An 18238-nucleotide genomic window follows, 5' to 3' on the forward strand; every position below is an offset into this window, starting at 1 on the left:
TGAGGCTGGATTAAGGTCATGTTGCTAAACAATGATTTGATGTTTCATGGCTTTAAAAGAGAATATTGCTAAATCTATTTAGCAGTAGTAATTTGTTTATACTTATTGCTTTCACACCTACTGCTGTAACTGAGTATTTAGAAAAATCACATACATAATTTTGTTTTCAATATATGAAAAAAAGCCACCAAAACATACCTGGGGAAAAATTACTTTATAGTGTAAGTTCAAGACCACTCAGAGCAACTAACTCTGAGATTACATTACATTTATTCTTTATTTTTATTTTACATACTTGAGTGGAAGCTTTATTGTTTGCTTTTTACTTTGGACAAAATCTCAGTAGATATTCAGATATTTTCCCCAGCTTAGGGATGTCCAATCAAATAGTTGTAGATTCAAAAATTGTCACACATTACAGTTAAATAGAATAAGCTATTTATATTAACTCTTCCTGCCATTTGGATGAGGCATACATTACAGATGGCACAGCACATTTGAATAAGAGGAGAGAGATGTGAACCCTAGAATCCTGGCTAAATTCCAACTCAGACAATTGCATTTTGCCTACCTAAAATCCTCATTGCTGTTTCAGGAGGAAAAACTGTTCTTCACTTGCCCTGAACAATTGTGTAGTGTTGCTGTATGCTGCTAAAAGACCTGACACTCCTCTCTGTGGCAAGTTCAAAGTATTATTATCTGTCAAAATCCAATGAATATTTACTCAATATTGGCTTCTTTAGAAATATGCAAAAGTTGCCTGAGACCCTGATTGTTACATTCCCAGCTTGGCTTCCGGCTGTTAAACAAAGGCAAAGCCTATTAAATGTATGAGAGTATTTGACCATTCAATTTACTAACCTGCTATGTTGATGAAGCATTCTGAGGAATCAGCTGATTTGTTACCGGTGGGAAAAAAGGCTGAAAGGAACTATAGAATCAATGTTGTCCAAGTAATGTAATTCCCACAAGGGAAATTATTTAAAGGAAATTCAGCTCCTTTGCAGCAACAAATACCTAGAGAGGGAGTAGACTGCAAACATCCCTTGTCTGCAATCCTGGCTTTCCAAGCACCTAGTCATACATGATACATAAAAATTGTGTACATCCTTCTTGTTATCTGAGCCTATCCCCACACATTTTAGCCCCTAACACACACGTACACATTATAATTAACAATGATAAGCCTATCTATAAGCTAAGAAAAATAACTCACTGTATTATCACTATGAAAAGTTTGTCTCTGAAGTCCTTGTGGGCTGAGATATTCACAGGACAACTCCTCCATCCTCAACCCTAACAGCTCCCAAAGACAGATGTGCTTCCTTTTAACCTTGTCCTAACTCTCACCTGTTCTAAAAATCAAAGCAACAAATGTTAGCATGCACCACTGATGCACATTTTCCTTGTAAATCTCCACTCGGTGCATCCTCCATACAAACCAGTATTATTAAAAATATATATATCAGTTGAAATTTGGGTGCTACATCTTCAAGGGTCTGAGAGAGCTCAGGCTTGACTTATTATTTTTGCTTTTACAAATCTTATATGATATACAACTTAATGAACAAATTGAACAGATTATATACTGGCAGTATATTACAGATGTATTTATGTAGGTCAAATGAAATGGGCCAATTAGTTCTAGAGTTCATACTGGGTATCTGTATATAATGAACAGAGATACACAGTTGCATATACTATCATACACATTTGTGTGTGTGCTGTACATGTACTGAGATAAGTGTGTGTATATCTGTCTAAGTGGGCAGAAGTAGATAAAATAGATTAGCAAGATCATGAAATCAGATACACACACACACACATACATATGTCGAGTGGCTACTGCACACCTTGTCATGCCAGTGTGCAAAGGACGGTTGCAGGTTGCTGGTTTTGCAGCCATTAATTTTACATTTTTTGGAAAAAAAAGGCTTCTTTAATTCCTTTTTTTTTTCAGTAAGCATCATTGGAAGAAGACCAAAGCAGAGCAACTATAAGTTAAATATATACTTGAGCTTAGCTGCATTACATAACTCTGTAGGAGAAGCAGGCTGAAAAGGGTTTTGTTTCATTTAAATCTTTATCTTTTGTTTCTCTTCCTTTCCATCGTTTATTCTTGTTATTACTTTCCCCCTAAATTGCCTCATCTTCTGAAGAACGTTGGGTTTCGCAGGCAGGCGGCTAGTCACCTGCAACAACCGAGGGGTCCCGCAGAAGCTTCCAAGCTGCTGTCAGTGTCAGATGCCAGGGTTTGGTCAGTGGACATGGAGGAGATGTCGTTAACAGATGAGGATGGAGGGAGGCTTTCGCTGCTGTTCACTGCTGCACCTGTGCTAAGAAAATGAACACCGATGTGATTAAACCTGAAACCCAAGGATTCCTTGCAACACACCATTTTAAGCAACAATGGAAGATCAACAAAAATAGGCCATAGAGAGCCCAACCCTGGAGCCATACAGGTCAAAGGAAGATTAGCTATTGACTTTGATGGCAGTAAGAGTCAGACCATAAAGCTTCCTTTTCCAGCCTCAAGTTCTTTCTTGATTAACATTTTAAACTACAGAAGTTTTGGCAGAAACGTCTACCTGATGAGGCTGTTTTGAATAAAATTCATGTTGCACTTCTTATAAAATGACTTCAATGATGTATCCTCTTAGAGCCATGAAAAAATCAGGCTAGGGGTTTCTGGCCTGCTGAAATTGAGCCTGAACAGAAAATATCTAGGAAGATTTGAAAACCTCCTAGTCTCTGCGAACAACTCAGATTGGTTATAGATAGTTTGGTGGAAGAACTTGTGGGATCCAATTATACAATGAATGAAAAAGTATGCCATGTGATATTATCAAGGGAGGAACATATGGGTTCAATGGCTAAAGAACAGAAAATGGGGACAGAACTGGTCTCTGCCCCTGCTACTGAATCATTTAACCTCTGTGTATTTCAGTTTCCCCCATCTGTAAAATGGGGATAATAGTAAACTTCCTAAGCCTCCCAAATCAGTTTGCACTTTCAGATTCTCAAATGACAAGTTAAATATTATGGAGAATGATTATTAGCATTACTGAAGTTATTCAGAGAGAGAGACAGATAAACACATACACACATACATATCCATGATATCCATGTTGTAATTTGTAGAATCATATGAAGAATGAATTTATCATGTACCTTTGATTGCTTCCCCAGTACTCCACCCACAGGGGTGGCCAATATGAGTCTGAGAAGGAGCCAGAATTTACCAATGTACATTGCCAAAGAGCCACAGTAATACGTCAGCAGCTCCATCAGCTCCCCGCCGCAAGTGCCTCCCACCCAGCGGCAGCCCCACTAATCAGCACTTTGCCCTCCCTCCCCGCACCTCCCAATCAGCTGTTTGTGGCATGCAGGAGGCTTGGGTGTGGGGGAAGAGCGAGGGCGCGGCCTGTGGCCCCCTGGCACATTGGAAAGTTAGCACCCGTAGCTCCAGCCCGGAGTTGATGCCTATACAGGGAGCTGCATATTAACTTCTGAAGAGCTGCATGTGGCTCCATAGCCACAGGTTGGCCACCCTTGCACTAATCCATCCCCAGTAGGACTTAACATCTCAGCCCCAAAAGTAGCATCAAACGGCTGGCATTCATTGTTGTTTTTTTAAAATTAACTTGCCAGTGTGCTTCTTCTCTTCCAAATTTATGCTATCTAAAGTTTGAGATGGTTAGATTCAGTTCTGCCTTACTTACAGCTTTCATTTACAGTTAAAAATTTCATGACTAACAAACATTTGATATCATATGACCATGCATGGTTGGAAAAAGGACCTCTCCATTTGAGGACCTAGCACTTGCTTCTTGCCCTGCAAGATCCTGAGATATCAGACATTAAAGCAGTTGCATTTTTAGGGCATAGAAAAACAATTCTAGCTCATTTTTTGAGGTTTTTGCATCCTGCAGTTAGAGTGATGGTACCTGAGGCAGGACACAAAACAATCCTATTAAATATTTAAAAACGCCAAAACAGTCTTAAATTATTATTTTAGCAGCATATATGACATATACAGAATAAATGATGGTGTGGGATGGAATCAAGGGTTGAATGTCACTCATTTAGGATAATCTCACTCACTTGTGAGTTACATGTCCATCCCCAACTCAAGCCTTTGTACCATACGTTTCATCTATTCTCTGTCCCCTCCCACACACACATCACTACATATAAATAATGAGACACTCATGCTCTAGATGGTTGAACAAATCCAGAAGTCTGCCTAAGGCCAGAATTGCTTTCAACTAGTTTATGTTGGCCATGCATTTGTAACACTGAGTACAGTAGTTGGTTAACTATTAGCCTCTTGATTGGATTCTGTAAAATTTGCAAAGTAATGCAAGGACAGTTTTAAACACAGCACGCTTTGTCTTCCTGATTGAAGAATTCCATTTCTCATGGATGTCTACATATTTCACTGGTATTTATCTACAGTTTTCCACATGCACTTTTCTTTCTTTATCATTACACTCATTCTAAGCTATGGAACATTATATTTAAATGTCATTCAGCCAAAGCAGGTGGGTTTGAACAGAGGCAGACCATGTCTCACTAGTCGAAGATAATGCAGATTTTTTAGAAGAAAAACATCTCATTGGCTTTCTCAGTCTCAAACTACATGACAAAAACCTGCTGTTTAGTCATGGACATTGTTAAGGTCTGATCCAAAGACCACTGAGGTCAATGAAAAGAACCCTTTTGGCTTCAATCAGCTTTTGGATCAGATCATTAGTGGGCCATGTCTTTTGGCAGGTGAGCAGCCTCATTAGAGTTGGGCAACGTAACAACAGAAACTGAATGGTGAAAACTTTTGCTTCAGTATGTGCCTGGTTCTGCACCACAGAAGTCACCATTCAATTGGGTGTGTAGGATCAATCCCTATATCTGAGAAAAGGGCTCCCCCACCCTGTCCTTTAAAGTTACTGCTTTTCTAGCTTTAAGCATAATTGTCATATAAAATGGCACAGAGTTGACATAATTATTGTCCCGGCCCCCAAATGCTCAGCTTAACAAAAAAAGCAACAGAAAACAGAATTGGATGATTAGAGAGTTCAACAAACAGCATAAATGCTAACACTGAGATGCCCAGCCAGTTCTGGTGAGTAACGGCAATGCCTAATTGGCCATGTTCTGCACATGGAAGGCATCCCAACAGTCTGTTCCTGAAGGGATGGGTACCAGGTGGAGCAGTGCAGTAAGGAGAGGGCAGTCTTTGAGAGAAAAACAGCCAAGTTAATGTTTTGTTGGTTTCGTAGATTGATGCTTTAGCTAGTGCTGACTCCTCACTACAGTTATCTTCAAGTTACAGCAGGTGACTGGCAGTCAGAACTCCTGGGATCTGTTCATAGGTCTGTTACTGACTTGCTGTGTAACCTTATGCATGACACTTACCCTCTCTGTGTTTCAGTTTCCCCATTTGTAAAATAGATGCAATAATATTTACCTGCCACACAAGGTTGTTGTGAGGCTTAATTAATTAATATCTGTAAAGGGCTTTGAGGTTTTCAGATGGAAGGTGCTATAGAAGTGAAAAGAAAATGTCTGCAAGAAATATAACAGCATTTTTGCTTACAAATTTCCTGTCTCTTTGGTTCAGTAAACTGTCACCCCTCCTCCACTGGAGAAATTAGGCATAGTTACATTTTTTCTACAAACTTTTGGGGATTAGTTCTGGCTCTTTTATAGTAGGCCACCTTTTGATACTATCATTTTGCATTATATTGCTTTCTAGACCCATCAGCTGCTTATCTTGATTTCTGTACATTGTGGCATTATGTGGAGTCCTCTGCAGCAGGCTACTAAAGAAACGAAATCTTTAAGCTCTGAATGGTACACAGTGATGGCATCTAATGAACTAAACACTCAGGAGAAAAATCTGGGGGTCTCTGCAGAAAGCTGAATGGAAACATTTCCTCTTTGACAATAGTTTTTAAAGAAATCCAGCAAGAAGTTGCTTTGTATTAAGACAGGAATAGAAACTAATAATGAAAAATATGACATTATATAAAATCGATGTTTTGCCCTCACCTGGACTACTACATTCAGTTCTGGCCACCCAACCTCAAACATGACATTGTCAGTTTTTCAACCCTCCATACTTACTATGAAAATGATTTGAATAATAGGAAGGCTTCCACATGTGGTGAGACTAATAAGATTATTTGAAGAAAAGGAGCGTGACATGATTGAGGTGCATAAAATAATGAATGGTACAGAGAAGTCACTCATATGATCCTATTTACCCTTCTGTAAGGTCAGAGATCAGGAGTCACCCAATGAAATTAAAAAGCCACAACTTTAGCACCGCTAAAAAGAGTAATTTTTAAAAAAAAATGCATAACGCTCCTAAGGAACTCACTTCCTCAAATATTATTGAGGAGAGGAGGTCAATGGGATTCAGAAGAGGATTTAGACAGGCATCTGACTACAAGCATATAAATGTGTAAGGGCTACAAATCCTCATGCTTCAGGTCATAAGTCCACCTCTACTAACTCCCTGGGGTTAGGAAAACACTTCCCCAGTGGGCATGTTAGTGAATATACAAGTGCATGTGCCACAGTAGACTTAATTATGCAGAGGCATGCAGGTTTTAAAGCAAATATATCAGAAGAACGTCCCTTTTTCAGCATGTAAAGGCAATTGCCTGCACATTTTATACCAAGTTCAGGAAGAAAGAAGACATCCTCCATTGATATGCAACAAACAAGTTGGATTCGCAGTTCAAGAAGAGAAATGCTGTAACACAGTCAGCACAGGCCAGGGCTTTCTGATGCCTTCCACACCACTGCATCCATATTCTCTGTATTAGGTCCTACTGCATACTCCAGGGCAATTAGACATATTTGGAATGTTCACACACCAATGCTAGGGCAACTCCAGTATCCTGAAAAAATTATCTACTAATGCAGAAGATCATGCTCTGTAACATGTTGGAAAACAAAGCTAGCTATACCTAATATTTTGACAGAAATGCCATATCAAGAACAGCTTGCCCTTAAATAAATATTAATTTTGTAACATGCCCATGGTCAGCATGAGAAGGGATCTTCTCCCAGCACTCTTCAGCACCAGATACAGATATCTGACATGCTCACCCCACTGCTTTGCAGCAAGTAGCTAGATTTTACATTTCTGAGTTAGCAAATTGCTTGTTGGGTCAAGCAATTTGTGTGTAAACAAGCCAAATGCCTTCTTGCAAGGCAAAAATTCCAGTTAGAATTCAGGATCCTGATATTCCTTCTCAGACTTCTGGTTCAGAATTTTATGATGAATATTGACTTATATACCCTATAGCCAATATATGAAAAACAAATCAAAACCCCTTCGCTTGGGAGAATGCATTCAGATCTGGACATTGACTACACATTTTGTCTTTTAGATCACTACTCCAGGGGCCAATGTTTGGAAACATTTATTGTCTTAAAGAATAAGTGCTAGATTGCCAAAAAGCTTCTAGCCTTGGCAAATCACAAGATGTCACTCTGGTTATACTACTCGTTTTTTATTTCCATTTGAATTTCCAATCGATTTCAACAGCTGATATCACACAAAGATTCATGCTTTAAACCTCTTTAAAGCTAGGATGATAAAAAGATTTTTTTTTTAGCTATAAATCCCTGGGGCTTCTAATTGTCTTTGGGTTCTAGATACTGTGGTAGCAGCTAAATTCATGTCAGATTTCAAGTGGGAGAATAAAAGCAAGATGATAGTTAGCATGACTTCATTTTAATGCCTGATATCTCTCAACCTTCCAGGAAGCTGAACAAATGCTTTATACTATTTATTGGAAAGCCAGGACTCCTTGTTTTCCAATCATGACTCAGTTTGAATCAGCACTGGTGTTGATCCACAGAGATCTGACATACCGGCCCATAAAGACAATTTCAACCTTTCTGTACTATGCTAGGGGGGGAGAGCATTATGCATCTGAAGGGCCCTAAGGCTATTACAGCAAACTCCATGGTCTGGAAGGTAATAGGAAAGCTACAGATCTACCTTGCACTGCAGGTTGGCCAGATCATAGTGCCATGGAGAGTAGCAACTTTCATACCTTGCTGTAGGTTTCCACAAAGTTATATGCTAGAACAGGGGTAGGCAACCTGCAGCATGTGAGCTGATTTTCAGTGGCACTCACACTGCCTGGGTCCTGGTCCCCAGTTGGGGGGGTTCTGCCTTTTAATTTAATTTTAAATGAAACTTCTTAAACATTTTAAAAACCTTATTTACTTTACATACAACAATAGTTTAGTTAGTTATATATTATAGACTTATAGGAAGAGACCTTCTAAAAACGTTAAATGTATTACTGGCACGTGAAAACTTAAATTAGAGTGAATAAATGAAGACTTGGCACACCACTTCTGAAAGGTTTCCAACCCCTGCGCTAGAATGTGTGTCTGGCTCCCTTAGAAGGTAATGAGAAGACCTATCAAGCATCTGTGGAGGAAGGGACATCAAGCCTGATGTCTGGGGCTTTATACCACTTTCCAAAGGGCTATTTCAACCACAGGTTCTATTTATAGCCACATACACAGATTTCTCAATGTTGTGTCCCCTGGCTTCCTTCTCACTAGCCACATAGCTGACTGGAAACAATTGGACTACAACTGCCATCATGGTGGATTTCAATCTTAATCCCCCTCGATTGCAACACTAGTGAGACAACACAATACAGAATGCAAGAGAGGAACTGATACATGGTTCCCAACAGAAACTTGCTTCTTTTTAGGCCTGGGCCTAAGAATTTGACAAAACCCTACCAGACCCAAACTTCACAGTTCTCTCGTCAGGCAAATACGCATTTATTTTAAGGGGATGGGAATAAAATGCTGCCTTTCTGCCTTGTAGTTGACTTACAGTAAGATATGCTTGATATTTGAGACTAAATACAAACTGACACTCTTTATTGTTTCTATGATTATTCACAGGGATAGCAAGAATCCCAAATTCAGGCCTTTCTTTATGAATGGAAAAATATTTAGGGGTTGTGGTGGATAATTAGCTGAACATGAGCTCCCAGCGTGACACTGTGGTCAAAATCGCTAATGGAACCCTGGGATCCATAAACAGGGGAATCTCCAGTAGGAGCAGAGAGGTTATTTAACCTCTGTATTTGGCACTGAAGCAACAGTTGCTGGAATTCTATGTCCAGTTCTGGTTTCTGCAATTCAAGAAGGATATTGAGAAATTGGAGCTGGTTTAGAGATGAGCCAGGAGAATGATTAAAGGATTAGAAATGAAGACTTATAGTGAGAGACTCAAGGAGCTGAATCCATTCAGTTTAACAAAGAAAGATTAATGATTGACTTGATTAAGTATCTACATGGGGAATATTTAATAATGGGCTCATCAGTCTAGCAGAGAAAGGTATAACATGATCTAATGAAAGCTAGCCAAATTCAGTCTGGAAATAAGGAATACATTTTTGACAGTGAGGATAACCAGTGGAACAATTTACCAAGGGTCATGGTGGATTCTCCATCACTGACAATTTTTAAATCAAAATTGGATTTTCTAAAAGAGTTGTTCTAAGAATTATTCTGGGGAAGTTCTGTGGCTCATATTACACAGGAGGTCAGACTAGATGATCACAATGGCCCTTACTGGCCTTGGAATCTATGAGTTGACCTTTTGTATGAAGCAAAAGCAAGCCAAAGGAAAAACAAGTCTTACTCAGCCACTTCTTTATTTATATTTTGTCAAATTACTTCAGAAAAGGGACCTGAGAACTAGGATCTAACAGAAACAAACATCTTGATAACCAGCAGCTATTTTTTTTATATCTAATGATGCTTTGGTTAGCATCATCAGGAAGTTCATGGCCCAGTCATAAATGACCATTAGTGAATAGATTATGCTAAAATATTGACCATTCACTTTCTGTTAAAAACAAAAAATGCTAATGATCTTTCTTTAAAGTATTCCATCTAAAAAGTCACTCCATTTATAGATGTACTAATACAGCATGCCTGAACTGACAGCCTGGCTTTGTGAACCGAACACGAGAAGTATCTATCCCCATCATCTCTACATTTTTGTTCTTAAAATAGTGCCACCTGGTGTATATTGCAAGTATCAAATCTATTTGAAATTAATTCAGAGACTAAGCATTCAGATTATTCTTCAGTAATTAAAGGAAACACTGCAAACGTTGAACTCTGGATTCTAATTAATGGCAAAATATTTAAAATGCATGTTCCAGATAACTGGGCCTGAGAGGACTTTTCTAAACTTTAAGCTGGGGGGCGGGGAGGAGAAACAAGGACAGATCTCCAGCTAGGGATCAAAGTTCAGGCCCACTCTGGCACCAAGAAACTAACCTCTAATCCTGCTTCTCAAAACAGCACGTATATCTTTTTGTACATACAAAAGCCATATTCCTGTAGGAAAATAGGTATTTGGAAATGATGCAATAGTGCATCTAGCTACCTGCTGATTTTTGTGCATAAATAGCCACTTTCAAAATACCCATTTTACTCACACAAGCAGACGTATATAGCCAAGTCTTGGGACCATGTGAAAATTAGACCTACACCGTCAGGGAGCTGGATACAGTTTCTGAGTCTCTGCCCTAATCATGGCACAGGTTAGCTGCAGGGGTTAATGGCACAAGAACACTGCTGGATTGTGGGTAGCAAGTGACCTCTAAAAACTGACCACCTACATGCCGGAGTCCTAGGTATACACATTATTTTAGGTGTATTAGAATTAGAATTTATACACACCCCCAAAGCAAACAAAAAACAAAATAAACTCTGTTTTGATTCTCCCTTTTTTTTCACCCCACTTCTACTGTTTGGGGTAGGTCCTAAACTGTAGCCAATATACAGCACAGCTGAACAGGAACTGGAGGGCAAAGGTCATTCCACTCCAGCATAATTTAGAGCACAATCTTGTAGCTGCTTATGACCCCAACTTGGTTTGTTCACTTGTTGATATATAGGCAGAAAGTTTGGCTTATATGTGAGAACAGACAGTATTTCCAGGAAGGATTAGCATAATTAAAAGATAGGAGAAAGTGCTCCTCATTTTAATAAGATACTCCTGGTAGAGAAATCTAAGCAATCTCCTAGTATGTTCTTTGTGGAAGAGCACAGCAAAGAAGCCAGGGAGTTCCCAGCCACTCTCAGGCTGATAGGAACACAATGGTTGCCTTCAGATTTATTTTTTCAGTGATTGTACAATAATTGCCTACCTCAAATCTGCCTGTAATGTACTTCACCAGCTACTCTGCAGCAACACATTGATTGCCTTTCATATCTTTTTCCTTGTAGCTGTAATCAAGATGCAAAACCAAAGCCCTAATATTGCCAGTCAGCACTGTATTGACTTATCACACTTCCATCATGTTTCCTCTAGTTCCAGCGATGAGTAATGGTGCATCACATGGTGTCACATTGGGTTAGTTCGTATGAACATTGGCAAGATGAAAGATGACATGAACATGCTCAGTGCAAAACAGTAAACATATAGGGACACATCAAACGTTAAGAACCTTTTGATTAAATATGACTTTTCCAAATTGAACAGTGAATATCTACTCACAAGAAATCGAAGTGGAGAACAGTGCAATTAATAATTAGAATGTATTGAAGGTTGTTCATGCACAGATACATTCCTACAGGGATACAAATATTTTAAATCTGGATGCCTAATGTTTGTCTAAAAATGTATGTCTCCACAGTTACCCGTTTGTGTACACAATCACTGTTGGTATACAAATGCCTGTTTGCATGCATGTGGATTTTGCTCATTTTGAGCATATGTATTTTGTGGAGGCAGCTTAGGGATCCTTATGTGAAAATATGGCCCTTCTAGTCTATTTGCTTACCAGTCTCAATCAATATTTCAAATAAAGTGTTTCAACATTATCAGAGCTTCTGAAAGGATAAATTACAGTAGTAGGTCCAAATAGTACACTTGTGAGTGTACTTTTGTGGACATAGGGCCAAATTCTGTGCTAGAGTAAATGGGCACAGACAGATTTACTTCAATAGGTTTTGCTCATTTAGAAATATAATGTGCCATCACTGATATTCTTTTTCCTGGTGGTTCTGAAAATATTAACCATTCCCCATCTCCATTTCAACACTGTACTACTATTGTGTTTGTATAGTCCTTAGAAACGCCAGTGCTGCTGAGAAGATGAGTTCAGCATGAAGAAATCTCCAAAATAACCTCAAAACTCGCATGGAATCTAAGCGGCCTATTTTGAAAGATTAAAGTGACACTGGAGTTCAGTTAATAAAACTCCTCATTATAAGCACTAAATTGTAGAATACATTTCCATCTTAAGATGCATAACTGCAGCCTCTCTATGTTGCTGTGGAACACACATTAAAGTTATTCATTGGGGTTGAGTACCTGAAGGAGAAGGCTGTCCTTTAACTACTCCATTTTTAGTTTTCTCTTCAGAATTCATTACTTCCTTGTAGATCAATTCTGTGAGAGACAATTGATGCAATTATGAAAGTAGCTAGTTCTTGTGCCCATGAACAACTTAATGCTATAAACTGCTAAATCAGTCACTCTCTCTCTCTTCTCTCTCCCACCAATTATTCCCCCCATCTTTGTTCCTGCTGCTGGAGCCGGTCAGGCAGTTTTGGCATGTCTTCTATCACTTTAGTAACAGTGAAAGGAACAGGACTGTTGTAACTGGGCTCACATTCTACGTCTGGCACTGCAAAATAGGCTTGAGCACAGCAAACTCAGTGTGCTGAATTAAGGTAATATAAGACTCTTCATTCTGGGTACCAAAATTAAGCCACAAACACACTAGGGAGTTTTCAAACGTATGCAATGCATTATAATGATTTGACACTGGCCGCATGGGCCAGTCTTTAAAACATACAAACTGGGAATGAAGCTAAACCTTTCCAGATGCTTATGTAATAAAAGAATGCAAGCATTAAACCAACATTTTTCCATGCCTGCTTGCTGCCTGTGTAACCATTTCCCATTTGTTTTTGCTTGTTTCTTTTTATTTCTCTCTCCAAGCCCTCTTTTCTCATACTTGAGAGGACAAAAGTTTAAGAGCATTCTACCAGCCTTCCACAATCTCATTTTGCCTACCTGATCTTTAGCAAGTCTTTCCGCTCTAAGTTTGCTTTTTGTATGTGTGCTTTTTAGACATATATAGGAGACTATAATAGCTAAGCTGCCTTAAGTTGCATTATCCAGAAATAGGGCTGGCACAATAAGTTTAATTCTGTTTATCATGGGCCAGATTCTGACACCTTACCCCTGTTGAATAGTACCTTATTCCCCAAACAGTCTCCTTGACGTCATTGAGTATCAGAATCTGGCCCTATGGTCTTTGCTAAATAGTACCTGGTGTATCAGGCAATAATGACTATAATATACAGGCCTATTTCTGTCATCCTTACTCATGTCACACAAGTAGCCCCCATTAAATCAATGCATCTATTCACACAGTAAGGCACTACTCAATAGAAGTAAAGATAACAAAATTAGGCCCCTGATGAGCAATGCCATGTGCTTTCAAATTAATATGGAATTCCTTTCCATTTCCTGCCCTGAATTGTTGCATAGTGTTAGGGTACTGTTAAAACAACTGTGATTCTCCAAACCCGGGATGGCTGGTATGTAAGCAGCGAATGAACTGAATCCCAGGGTTGGTTAATGTTGTAGAGTATCCTTTGGGATGAAATTCACCTGTATGCAGTGGGACCAACTTGAGGCTTTATGTACTGCTTTAAACCCTATTTAAGACCTTGTGCTGGTCCCTTGCATAGGGCAGAAGTTTCACCCTATCAGGCTATGACCTACTGTAAAACAGAATTTGTTCAAAGATCAAATATACTACCTATTGGTGGTGTTTTTAAATCCTTTGGAGACTACATGTATAACTCTAGAAGCCTCTTCTATATTTACCAACAAAGTATCAGTACACAGGGCTAAACTGACTTCAAAGAAGTTATTCTGGATTTGTACTGCTACATCGGAGAGCAAATTTGGTTCATATACCATATATCTTTAAAATGAGATTACCTTTCCATTCCTCAATCGTATGTTCTCTTTCATCCAGCTGTTTATCATATATCTGAGGAGGAGGCTGTAGAGTAGAAACAAAGATCGGTCAACAAGCTATTCCTTTATATTAGTAAGTAAGTAAATACATAGTAAGAATTTCTGAATGTTTTATATTTGATCATAAAAGGGATAAAAGTCCTGGAAAGAACCTGGTTGCTTGTTCTCTCAGACCACCCCACACCCATAGTAAGTACCCCTGCAGTTGAATAATATCCTGAAAGCCATGCCATGCTGCCCTGCAATGATCTTATTCAAATAATCAACACTGGCAGGAATGATGTTGCAGCATCAGCCAAAATCTGCTTTCCCGATGCTGGAATGTTTAACCAGAACACAGTGTTTAAAGGCAAGGCTTCAGGAATTCAGCCAAAAGCAGAGAAGTATCAACTGGGAGGGGTCCAATAGACCTGCCTTACCTGTGGACTCCACATTTTGATTTATCTGAGGCATTCAGCTACGCTGAAAGGCAGCATGGTCTAATAGTTACAGCATAAGACTGGGAACCAGGAGTTTTTGAACTTTGCTCTTGGTTCCCTCGATGGCCTTGGCAAAGTCATTTGACCTCTCTGCCTCATTTTACTCATCTGTAAAATGGAATGAATAGTACTCACCTCCCTGACCTGAGTGTCGCACTGGTTAATTACTGAATGCCATGAAGATGTAAAGTCTGATAAAAATGTGAAATGTTATCTGAGATTTTTCAAACCCAGGTAGCAGATTTTGTCTGCAAACCAAGATGACTTTAGGAAAGTCACACTTTTTTCCCCTCTTCTCATTGTCTGTGTGTGCCCAAACCCACTTCCCCAGGAAGAGAGAGGTTCTCCATAAGGATTCTGCAAATTGGTACTGTATTCAGTTTCCAAGCAACACATTAAACTGTGAATTTATAATCTCCAGTCATTATACAGTCAAAATTGTCAGAGTCTTGTGTAACTCTCCCTCCCCAGGCAGAATAATTTGGCCCTGGGGAAGGAGAGTTAGCCAGCTGTGTAAGTACTACTGGCCTTTTCAACAGAGATTGCATCCCTGGCATCAGCTTCCATGGCTGCAGAGCCCAAGTGGATCATGGGCTCTGCACTGCTGGTTCTATACAGCTGATGCATCTGGGCCATGATGAATATGTGAATTCCCTACCATCTTCATTCCATATACCAGTGTAGATATTTAAGAATAATGGATTGTTTGGTTTGCTGACAATTCCCCCTCTCCCACCAATAAAAATATATAATGGTTTGGACTCAACCTGAAAATGTATTTTTAAAATTTTTCAGCACAGAAAAATTAATTTCAGATTGAACAAATGTTTCATTATGATGGAAATCAAAAAGTTTTGCTTTGATTTGAACCATTTAAAATTTGATTTTTTAAAAATAAAATTAAAGAAAATTTCAAAATAAAAAGTCATTTTGTTTCAAATGTGTCAGAATGAAACACTTCAATTTGTCAGATTTTTTTTAAGCTTGTGGGGTTCCCTCAAAAAACAAATTTGGCAAAACCAACACAAATTCACAAAATATCTCAGGGTCACCAAATCTGCATTATTATTCTTATTATTATTTTGCCAAAAAATGTTTTGTCTGAAAAATTTTGTCCAGCTCTACCCCAATCATCTAGAAAAACAAAGAAAGCAATCATAAGAAATCCATGAGAATTATCAATGTGATTAATCTAGTCTGGATTTGATTCACACATTCATCTAGCATTTTTGCCACATGTATCTTTCTAAGGAAACAAAGGCTGGATTTGAGATATTTAAAATGGCTGCTGCCACATGGTAGAAGCTGTTTTAACTATAACCCAACCAGCCCACCTAATCCCTCTTACTCCACACTCTCACCTGGTAGTTTCACCTCAGAGAGGCTTTTTTAATTGCCAAGACCCTTTCTTGCCTCCCTTTCTGACTCCCAAACACCCTCTCGCAACAAATCCTTCTTAACTCCCTGCCTGCCCCAAAGGCTCCCCAATTATGGAACTCTCCTGCCACCCTCCCTGACAACAGAGACAACTTCCCAGGGACCTTCTTCCTCTTCTCTTCCTGTCTGCTGTGGCACTTTTCATCACTCTCCTCAGCGTCAAGGACTCTCTCCCCTTCAATATGTGAAATCCAGCCTCAGTATCAAAGAGGCCAGATACACAGGGTGCAATGACTCCAAGACTATGGAACTGAGAGATTAATAACCATTGTACGCCATCAGATACAGGTTGTGCTGTCTAGCATCTGTAGTGCAGTATGGGGAGTGGGTAAAATAGATACTCTTTCATCCCCATGCTCTCTCTAACACATGTTCAGTTGTCATTCACTGAGAAAGCAGAACTTTGCTGCAAACACCTAGGGAAGGATGAATCTGTTGGATGAATTAGCCAGGAACAGGAACAGGGGCCCAGTATCCCAACTTAGACAGCTGCTGGGGTTGGAATTGGTTGGATCAATGGATCCATGAGCTGACTGGATTTCCCCCCAGTAAGCTGCCTAGGAGAGAGACCATGGGTGCAAGGGAGGTTCCTTTAATTCCTTCTTGCAGCCTACTCAATATCATGCTTTTCTAAGTCATGTAGCAGTACTAGCCTTCTTGACTAGCTGAGGATCTATTACGAATTGGGTCCAATCCCAACCTCGTGATGACCCCATTGCCCCCCTTTATAAAGGTTCTTAGGATCTGCAATATAGATCCCAGGATGAGAATGGGTTTCCTTGTTCACCAATACCTCCAGGAGTTTCCAGGTGCATCATGGGAAGGCGACCATTGTGTTCCTATCAGGCCTATCCAGTAACAATCACATAATCACTGGGTCGATGATATCTGGTTAACTGAAGAGTGAAATTTTCTTCACAGGATTTTGAGATCATCATTCCAACAGAGGCTCTGCTTGCAGCAGAAGCAGCTGAGGGTGTCAAAGGAAAGTAAGGCAGAGCAACCACTATGGAGGTGCAGGAGCGGGTGAACACAGTAGAAGGGACCAAAGTTCAAGTACAGGTGCTCCTCATGCACAGTGGCCCAATCCAAAGCCCACTGGAGGCAATGAAAGATTAACTTCAATGAGTTTTGATTAGAGCTAGAGGTCAGAGAAACTCTTGTATCTTTGTTCTATCATAGACAAAGACCTGCATCTCCAGGTCTCATTAGTCAGGGCAGGTAACGAGAGTTAGTTGCTTGGAGGCTGCTGAAGAGGTGACTGTGGCAGAGAGAGAATCATTAAGCAACTCACACAGCTTCTCTGCAAGTGACAGCTGCATTTGCTGCAAGGCTGTGGGTGGGAGATGAGCTTTGCAACCGTAACTCTGTCCCCTCATGCATATGCATTATGATGCATGTTTTTATTCCTTTAATATTTCTCAAATAGTCTAAAACAGACAAACATACACTGTAACATCAGATAATGCTCCTAATTTAGATACATGTGAGTCGTATTTTCTATTACTGGGTTTGTGCCAGAGGAACAGAGTCCGTGGAAGTCTTTCCTACACAAAGAGCCATTGCCTAATCTGCTGCATGCCACACAGTACACACAGCGAATGATGCAACAGCAGTGCCTTTTTCAATGGACACTTGAAGCCTTCCCTAATTCAGTCTGCACTTTACTCCATGGTATATGAAGCAAGGCTTTTACGGGATTGCCAGGGCTACATGCAAGTACAGTGAAGCTATACTTCAGGAGAGTTGTCCACGACCTGAGGTGAGGTGTGAAGTACCTAAACAGATTTGGTTGTGACCTGTGAGGAGGTCACAGTGCCTCAAGCAGGTGGCCATGTTGGAGCCTAAGCCACAGGGTGAAGGGGGAACAGTGTCATGGCAGCTTTGGCTGTGACCTGCAATGGGGCTCTGCTGTCTCAGCAGGTCAATAGTGCAGATCAGATAAGAGCTTTTGACTATATGGAATTATGTTATTGTTAATAAAGCCATGACCTTTGTTTCCTACCCAAACACATCTCTGTCCCTTATTACAGCCTGGCCTGCAGCAGCTAGTCACCCTGAAGCCGGTGCTAGATTCAGCCAAAGCCACTGAAATCCTTGCTGAAGACATCTCTTTCCTGCTGATCATGGCACTGTGAAGCTCACCACTCAACTTAGGAATGAGAATTCTAGCCTCGTCAGTGACAATGAGAATGCTATGAACCAGGGTCCTCCAGATCAGCACACTTGACAGACTGTCGCTCAGCCA

At 39.9% G+C, this 18238-nt stretch overlaps 1 protein-coding gene across 13 annotated transcripts in view; it reads right to left on the bottom strand.

The window, feature by feature from the left end:
• Window positions 1–381: 381 nt before the first annotated feature.
• MAPK10 (mitogen-activated protein kinase 10) overlaps window positions 382–18238 on the bottom strand; it is a 265869-nt gene continuing 248012 nt past the window's right edge. For 12 of the 13 annotated variants that reach the window (XM_050945171.1, XM_050945170.1, XM_050945175.1 and 9 more), the window contains 3 exons: window positions 14036–14099; window positions 12389–12466; window positions 382–2331 (listed from right to left, as the gene is read on the bottom strand). In XM_050945171.1, coding sequence (XP_050801128.1) covers window positions 2189–2331; window positions 12389–12466; window positions 14036–14099 — 285 coding nt within the window. In that variant the 3' untranslated portion in view covers window positions 382–2188. Of the gene's footprint in view, window positions 2337–12388; window positions 12467–14035; window positions 14100–18238 lie in introns of all 13 variants that reach the window. The other variant, XM_050945179.1, reaches the window with a different exon arrangement.

The sequence above is a fragment of the Gopherus flavomarginatus genome, chromosome 3 (genome assembly GCF_025201925.1).
Source record: "Gopherus flavomarginatus isolate rGopFla2 chromosome 3, rGopFla2.mat.asm, whole genome shotgun sequence".
Lineage (NCBI taxonomy): Eukaryota > Metazoa > Chordata > Testudines > Testudinidae > Gopherus > Gopherus flavomarginatus.